Below are 9,578 nucleotides of genomic sequence, written 5' to 3'. Positions count from 1 at the left end.
TCTATCTAAAGAATGGCAAATCTTATTTATTTTATTTAATAGTTTCATGTAAATGTGACTTTTTATTATAGAAGGTAGCCAATTTTCTGGTGAACTTATATTTTCCATAACATCATTTTCTTTAGTAATTCATGATTCCCCCTGCCAAGAATAGAAAATTTCAGAATGCATTTATGCCTTTACTATTACCCTGTGACTTTGTATTGCAAAAAGAATTTTTAGAAACTAAAAGCACTTAAAATTGGTATTACAAATATCAGTGTTCTATCCCATTATAAAAAGCAACATTTACAATAAATTCAAGTCTTGTAAGCAAACATGTAATGATTAGAGTATAAAAAGCACAATTTTCAGATCAAATGTATTTAAATTAATTTTAATAAGTACAAAAAGTTAACGTTTAGCATTAATTTGCATGTGGTTAGTTTTTTTTAAACAGCAAGCAGAATTACACATTCGATAAAGATCAAATTGTCTTACATTTGTAAAAAAGAGTGATTTTTTTTCAATTAGAGCAAGGTCACAAATTATGAATATTAGTTCCTGAATTATTTTCTCAAACCAGAAACCTACCAAATAAGCATACTGCCACCCAGAAAATTTCAAATTTCACATATTGTGAATAATCAAAGTTTAGTGTTGGGATATTCACTGGGCAATTCTCAGTGCATATAATCTCATTATTAATTTGTAATAAAGGAAAAATATTTCATTGTTTTGTGTTTGTTTTTTTCTAATTTAGCAACACTTATGTAGCATTTTTAAGTTTCCATGCATTTCACCTCTAAAGGAACTATTTCATGAAATGTCACATTCCTCAGCACAGAGCACACCCAAACCTGAATTTATATTTGTTCAGGAAAATCGTGAAAACAAATTAGGATACCAACACACTAGGAATCAATTATAGCCCAGGCATCCAAGATCAGCAAACAATGAAGGACATATTCATTGTTGGTAAAGTTGAATTCATGAAGATTGTGGCTAAAAAGTTCAGTTTCATTTAGTCCTTTCCTTTATGCTCCTTCATATATCATGCTGGGTTTAAACCACAGCCAAAGCTTCAACAACTATATTTAATATTTAAACAATAAAATACATTTTGCTAACGTAATTCTGTATCTGACTCCTTTGTTTTGCTTCACTAGTATTATCTGTTTTCACAAATAACCATTATTGGAGGTATTCATATTTATCCAGTAAGAGGCGTGCATTTTGGCAGCATGTTATGGTAAAGTAAATCTTGAAAAAAGAAGTCAGAAAAAACAAAATTTTTATACCAACTTAAGCTTCTTCAATATATACAGTCCCAATAGTGGTGTTCATTTGGGGTTAATTCAGGCTTCTCTCTGTAAATAATAATTTGTAACAAATTGTTTGATGCAATAATGCATAGTTGTTGCAGTTCAATGGTTTTCTTAAAGTTCCAAGTTTAAATATCAGTAAGCCAACAACAATATTGCCAATAAAGACAAAACATCCTCCAGTGACTTCCAAATCTGAACAAATAAGAAAAAAATTGAAGAAAATAAAGGGAAGTGTGCTTATTACTATGCACACACTTTTATACACATCATTATCTATAGTACACAAAAGAAAAATTCATTATAATCCCAGAGTCTAACTTGTAACCAGTATTAGTGAACAGCTTTACTAAAATGGATATTTGATTGCTGTACAGAGAATTTTCTCATTTAGCGTTTGCTGGATTTTGTCTTGCAGAAAGTCAGATAATGGCCTTCTGGGTGAATGTTCCCAAAAAATGCTTGAGCATAAATTTGGGATTTGTGAATGATATGTTAAGTATTTAATTTTTGAAGACTTTTCACAAATTTCCATTGAGAAAACTTGGAATTAAAAGATTTTCTAATCATAACTTACAAAACAGAAGTGAGAGATCATTTTGAATTTAATGGCTCAAGAAAAAAACAACTATAAATACACTGAAAAAATGTTTTACACCTAAATAAGGAAGAATATTTATAATCATGTTTTAGGGCCTAAGATTAAATCCTAAATAACTCTGTTATGTATCTATTTAAAAAGTCATTCTATTGATTAATTTAACTTCAGTCATTCTATTGATTAATTTAACTTCAAGTTTAATAATAGCTAAATTTGCTAATGGATCCAATAATAAACTATTTGAATTTCATATATTTAACTGAATTTCTTAAAAAATTCTTTCATATCTATATAAGAAATAAGGCTAAGGCTTCATTAAAGTTTCTTTGAGAATATTACTATAAACTGAAACATAAAACTGCTAATTGCTTTTCTGCATTTTGTTAAATGCTTGCTTTGATAGACTCACGAAGGGTAAAATATTTCTGTATATACATATGTATCATGATTTGCTCCCTTTCGTAGGAGAAAGGGAAAATGTTTCACTTGATTTGATTAGTAACATCCTCATTTCTTTAAAGGGTTCTTCTCTTTGAAATTGCTTTTCCCATTTTTAAGGTACTGAATTTGTCTTTGAATTTGATAACAATGTAAGAGCTTCAATGCTTATTGGAAAAAAGTATTACCATGCTTAATAATTTTGATGGCACAAAGATCATGGGTGTTTTTATTAAATACTAATCTTTATTTTTAAAGTAAAAACTCTGGAAAAAATATTTCATCATAATATTTATGTCCACAGTTACTAGTGTTTTGATATACTATCCATGGTTTTCAAGCATGCAGATGTTAATTCCCCAGTTTGAATTGCTTCTATTTATGCTTGCATTAATAATAAGGAAGCCCAACATTCCCACATGGCCTAAATTAAAAGGAAAATTAACATCACTGTGGAGGAACAATGTAACATCTCATGATACCCTTGCAATTCTGAGTTTTTCAGACAAAAAATTTAAAAAATAAAGCATTTGCCTCAAAAATATGAAGATGGATTTAGGAGTGCCAAAATCTTAATAACAGGAATGAACTTGTTTAATAGGTTTTTAAATGGACCCAGTTGTCAAATTAATAATAAAAACTTTTAGGGCGCATGGGCATTGCCATAAGGGCATAAAGCATGGAGTAGGTGAAACAAAAATTCTTAATAATTGTTAGAAACCCATGATAATGCAGAAAATGACTGAGCTACTTCCTTTCTCTTCTCATTGAATGCCGACAGGCCATGCCAGAGAAATGGTATTGAAAACACTTTGTTGTCCCTCTTAAATCCATGAGAATATCATAGCTGAGTTCAGTTTCCTCACCCAAGAGTACAAAAGAGCCATGTAAACACATGTGTAATATAGAGAGAGATACAAAAGAAAATACAAGGAAGAAATAATACATGTGCTTTAAAAAAAATAATTATGAACCATTTAAGGAAAGAATATTTTTGGAAACATGGCTCAAGGGGATTCACTTATCCAACCCTGAGACAAACTGAAAATAGAGGGAAACCCGGAAAGACTGTTCAACATTAAGTCTGGCACTTAAAAATATTACCGAAGTTTTAAAAAAAATCATTAAATGGTTATATTAATTCCATTTTATATTAAAACACATAGGGACAGGGTTAGCAAAAAAGAGCAAGGCAGTCACCATCTTAGCACATTAAGGATTTCATTTTCCATTTAGTCTTTCATTTAAGTTTTTATAAGAATGAGATATCCTTTAATTCTCAGTTAAATTCTATCACTGTCATATGAGTGGTATTACCACTAATTGCAGGGCATGGCATGAAGAGTTGAAAAATATTTGTTGATTAAACATTAGTTGAATCAAAGCAGTAGCTATACAATGATGAGATAAAAGCCCTCTGTATATACATCTGTTTATCTACATTTTATACATACCATAAATCTTTATGACAATGTACAACTGCATGAAATAGGTACAATATTTATGGGTCAAAGAGACCAATGCTAGGATATTAAAAAATGTGTTTCCTAAAAAATTGGTCTTAGTTTGGTTATTCAAGGGCTTGCATATTTTGTGTTTTCAATTTGTTTATGAAAGGGAGAATAATCATAAGGACCATGGTTCTATAATTGAAAAACCTTTTCCAAAAAGCATCTGCTAACAAGAGCAAAAGCTCCCTTTGATTTACCTAAACTTTTAAAAAGAATAGTAAGTGTGTAAAAGTATACTAATTTTGAGAAAGAATAGAAAATCCTTATCCATGTTATTGGAGCATCTGAACTGTCAAGATGTCATTAGGCTGAAATAAGATTTTAACAATTGAAACTACTAATAAGTATTCAAATAAAAATAATGATAACTTTTCTGTTCAGTCTGCCATAAGCTCGAGTACAGTAGTGCCATTGATATATGTGCAGCCCTTTGCCCAAGGGAGAGATGAGTCTTTCCTGTTGTCTTACAGAAACTGTTATTTACAAATGTATATACATATATACATATTTATAAATTTCTAATTTATGGTAAGACTTTAAGTGGGCAGTGCAGAACTTACAAGGAAAATATATTTTTTAAATATCTAACGGATGCATACATACAGAGCATTTTTATTGCTTGCCTTCAGGCATCACCTATTTTCTCAGACTATTGCACACTTCCCTAAATGATACAGGAAAGCAATGTTATGGTTAAATTTATAAGAAAATAGGATATCTTCTGTTTCAACGTATGAATAAAGTGTACATTTTAAAACTATTTAGATGACGAAGGTGTAATTGGAAGGGAATTAAAGAAATACATTTATTGGCTCATGTAACATTTTATTTTATTAAGGATTATCTACTGTGAGAGAATTTTACTTTCAATGCTGTCTTCATGGCAAATTCTGTTAATAATATGCATTTGTGACCTTGATATTAATACAATCATGCAAAGTACATAATAAAATTACACTAAAACAAATCAAATTCAAAATGAAATAAAATAAAATTTAAATGAGGCAAAGGAAAAGCAGTTTGTTTTGATTTTGCTTATTTCCATAAGATATTCCTTTTATTGATGTTTTTGAACATATTGATTTATGCACTAGACTCAAATACTGTACAAAACTGCAAGAAATGCCACTATTTGACTACTACGTTTCTACAAAGACACCATCATAAAGGTGTATCTATTATTAAAAGTCAACTAATAACTGCTAATGCACATGTGATCAAAAGGATTTTTAGATTTCTCAAAAACTTTGAATCTAGGCATGATGCACAATCGTTAAATTTTACTAGTATATTCCAGGGACATAAAGAGTATTTTAAAATATTAAAAGAAAAATGAGTTTACCCATTAATAATTATTAATTATATAAAATTGAAAATTGTGACTTCTATTTTAGCTACATATTTATGTGTATGTGTGTGTATGTGTGTGTTTAAGTGCATGTGACATAATCCACAATCTGTCAGAAATGTTTTAATATTTTGGTTTAAAAATGCTCAACTCTTACCAAAACCTTTTCTGCTATACAAAGCTGTTGCAAATTCGATTCCGTGAAATTTAAAGTTGCAATTTACAAAAGCAGATTACATTAATTCTTATCTGAAAGAGCTGCTTTCAAAGACAGAAAAAAGTGCCAATTAACTGCCCTTTCCTTTAAAATTAGTGGCTTCTGAATCCTGATGAAAAGAAGCCTTAAGGCAGAATTTGCAGTAAACAGGAAAGAAGAGAATCATATAAGTGCTTATCTATATTCTGTGACACCTATGAATTCTCATTATTGGGAGTTTTGGCACAATTTTCTAATCCAATATGAATGTTGCTCCACAGCAGCCAAACTGGATGCTATTTTCCAGTCTCCAGCACCAAGAAATTTAGCTGACAAATTTTAATACAACACGTACCTGGAAAGAGTAAGACATATATATTTTTTAATTTAGTTTCCAGTGGTTAAAGTAATTTACTTGATTTCATTTTTCACTTTCAAATAAACGCTGAAGCTACAAATGTAATGACCATGACATTCCAATAGCTAATAAATTCTGGCTTAATTAACATCCTGTGAGAGTTTACTCAATTGTTTGAGGTCATCATGCTGTAATATGTACATGGATATAGATACTATACAGAGTAATTAAAAGCAGATTTTGAATCTTTAGTTTTTCTTCTTTATGTGAGCCAAGCTTCCCATTATGTTAGGGATTCTAAGTATTTGGAAAGGGAATTGATGCTGCAGATATCAGTCCCTGATACTTAGGAAAATTCATCTTTGAATGACAGTGTTATCTTATATTATAATTAGGCAATAGTAGAAAATACTCCTAGTTAATACCTAAATCAAAAGCATCCCTAAAGTGTGGTGTAGGACCCTCGTTTTCATCTCTAGCAGGAGAACAGGAAATCAATCAAGACAACTGACATCCACTTTAAACCAGTTTTTAGGGTAAATCTTTTTAAAAAAGACAATGGCTCTTTTGGCATGGGGTGTTTTCTATCTGCAGTTCTACCGGTCAGCAAATGCATGTCTCTATTAGATATCTACTGGTAAGCTATATCATTATATACATACTGTACATGTAGGTTCACAGATTAGCAGTTATTAGTCAGACTGTACATAGCAAAACACACCAATTTTAATGTTGCTATACATCCCAAAGATAACCCCTGTGTCTAGATTCAAGGACTGAACCCTAATACAGGTTCCCTGTTTAAATATGTAGCCCAGTAAACTAAATTAAAGGTACCAAACAAAACTGGGAAAACTATTCTAGACATTCTGTCAATTTTGCTAACGCTGTTGAAGGTTTTCTTGGCTTCAGCTGGCTTGTTTTCCGGCTTCTTGCTGGGTTCTGGCGTGGTTGCGCTCTTGGAGATGGTGGAGAGAACTGGGTCTTTTGATAGATTTGGGGCGTAATTGGCAACAGCCACTGCATACGCATTGTTCTGTATCATGACAGAGGCTTTCTCTTTTTTCTATTGAAAAATACAAGAATTAAAGAGTGTAGATTGAGCCTGCTACATAACATTTTTCAAACTCCATTTCAAATTCTGAAGTGTCTTAAATATCATTATCCATTAGCAAGAATTTAAGAAATTAAAAGGAGTTAAGTTCTAAAACTATTAGAAAGAAGAAAGATGTCAGAACAAAAACAATTATGTCATTTTTCTGGAAAACCATTTTTTTTTTGGTTTACAAGCAAAAAAAATAAAAAATACAACTTTAATAAATGATGACAATATTTTTAACTCTTAAGAGTCACTCAAATCTTTCTTGAATGAATGCTTGAATAAGTGAAAATGCAGAACTATTTTAACAAGGGGAATGATCACCTACAAGGAATGATCCCAAATTCTGAACAAAGAATTATAATTTCTTTAACTTGATAATGTCTTGTCAAAAATTATAGAACTTTAATATAATTAAATCTGCTTTACTCAGATGGTAGAAAATTGTATACATATGTAGCTGACAAATAATCAATATGGAAACTGTAGGAGGGAAATAAAATACAAATTCTGATTTTTGCCTATCTCATTCCTAAACTGTTTCTCCTGATAATCTCCCAGTTCAGTTATCACCAACTGTAGTCTGCAGCACCATTAATTCCTGCCTGGACCAGGCAATACCTTTTGTGGTCTCTGCTTGACTTGACACAACCCAATTGATGGTTGCGTCAAATTATTATCATATAACAATTATTATTAAGAGTTGTGAATTCATAAGCTTTCTAATCATTAGTCTCTGATGTTTTATCCTAGAATTGTGAATGATTAACTTGTCCTTTGTCCTTTGGAATGTTATAACACTGCTATGCAGGCAACCCATCATCTGTTACCCAAAAAACAAATGTTTAAGAAGAACTAAATTACATACATGGCATTTGCACGTCCTGTTTCCAACCCCTATAAAACTGAAAGCTGAAAACCTTTATGTTTCTGTTCAATGTACCATGAATAAAATAGAACAAAGACCCTTTGAGACACTGGTCTCTCCTGTGGAGGGCTGCCATCCCCCCCATCACACCCCAGCCGGATGGATTCGGTTACTTTTGATGAAGTCATTCCTCATGAGTTGCAAGACTCATTGGAGTTCTGAGGTTCGGAACCCCTTAAAAAGATGGTCCCCAAGCTGCAAGCTGAAGTCTCACTCAGGAGAGGATGCTCTACCTGGGACTGTTTTTCCTACTGGGACTCTGATCTGCTGCAAAAGGACCCCCAGCCTCGTGAGAGATCAGATGTTGTGTTTACCCCTGATGTGGTGAATGGTTGTATATACTTTCATTCTTTCCTATGTCTTTAATTATTTACACTTCTTTTCTGTGGTTGCTCAATTGTTATAATAATTTGATGTAACCTGAAACTTATTTGATTGAATAAAACTGCCTTTGCATAGCATTTAGGGTTTCTGCCCCTTTCTTAGTGGAACACCGATCATTAGACTGACATAGCCACAAAGATCTTTTAAAAACATGAATGGGATCGTTCACTGGGTTCTTAAATCTCTTAATCAGCATCTCATGGAACTTAGCATAAAATTGACACTACTTATCATGGCCTCTTTCCTTTGCTCATAATTTACTAGTGCCCCTGGATTAATTTCAGTTTACAGAACACCACCTTGTCTTGCTGTCTTTGTGCCTTTGGTCATACCAGTCCTTTACCCTGGAATGCCTTCCTCCGCCCAGTTTTTCACACGACCTGTCCCCTCTCATATTTCGGTCTTAGTTTAAACGTCATTTCCTCAGAAAGACCTTTCCTAACCTCAAACAAATGTGGTTCCCATTCCCCCATAGTACCCATCGTGGTATTTTTCAGGATGTAAATATTTTCTTCATTTGTGTGATAATTTGACTGACACCCTCCTTTCATTTTAGGATCTAAGTTCAATAAAGGCTGGTGCCACTTTTGTCACTTTTGTAATCTCTATATTCAGCATGGTGCCTTCCACAAAGCAGGAACAAAATACATAGCTGAATTAGTGAAATCTGAAAATATAAATTTTATTTACCTGCATTTCTTTATTAATACAAATGTACTGTTAGTTATCTGAATGCAAACAAAATTAAGCCAGCAATGAATTATCTAAAATAGTGAGTAGTGTAAATCAACAGACTGACCTAGAAGAGAATTTAGAGTATTTGTTATTTTGAACTAGGAATCCCCAAAAACATCAAGTAAAATTAGATAAGAGGGACTCAAAGTCCAGGAGGATCTGCAAGCATGCCTGGATTTCCCCATCCTTCACTAGCATTGGTTTCTCCCTCTCTCTTCTTCCTGCTAACATTGCTTCTCTCCAGGGCTGGCTCGAGTATAAAAGAAGCAGGAGTATGGGTTTACCGTTTATAACTTCATAAGAGCCATAGAACAGCTTTCCTTAGGTAACAATGCCTCTAGTTCCTCTGTTACAAATGGATGCTAATCCCTAAATGTATTACAGATCATAAAATAATAGCTAATATTTTGTGCACCTAGAATGTGTCAGGCTCAGTGTTCATTCTGTCACAGGTGTTGTCTCTAACAAACCTCACACTGGATAAGAGGTAAATTTCTACTATCTCGGTAATGGTGGGTAAAGAGTGAGGGCCTTGACAGGTCTCCTGACTTTTAAATGGCTGAGAAAGCACACAAAGCAGATGCGTGTGGCTTCAGACCTCTGCTTTTCAACAACAAGCCATGGGACATACTGTGTGAGGAAGATATTTGAAACTAGGGACTATTTTCCCTAAAAT

At 32.5% G+C, this 9,578-nt stretch overlaps 1 protein-coding gene across 2 annotated transcripts in view; it reads right to left on the bottom strand.

Annotated features, from left to right (window-relative positions):
- Positions 1–360: 360 nt before the first annotated feature.
- GABRA2 (gamma-aminobutyric acid type A receptor subunit alpha2) overlaps positions 361–9,578 on the bottom strand; it is a 160,755-nt gene continuing 151,537 nt past the window's right edge. For both annotated transcript variants that reach the window (XM_004458583.4, XM_071216647.1), the window contains one exon: positions 361–6,822. In XM_004458583.4, the coding sequence (XP_004458640.1) occupies positions 6,526–6,822 (297 nt within the window). In that variant the 3' untranslated portion in view covers positions 361–6,525. The remainder of the gene's footprint in view (positions 6,823–9,578) is intronic.

This window comes from Dasypus novemcinctus, chromosome 1 (genome assembly GCF_030445035.2).
Source record: "Dasypus novemcinctus isolate mDasNov1 chromosome 1, mDasNov1.1.hap2, whole genome shotgun sequence".
Lineage (NCBI taxonomy): Eukaryota > Metazoa > Chordata > Mammalia > Cingulata > Dasypodidae > Dasypus > Dasypus novemcinctus.
Note: the sequence above shows the minus strand (reverse complement) of the source record. Positions and strands in the feature narration are given on the sequence as shown.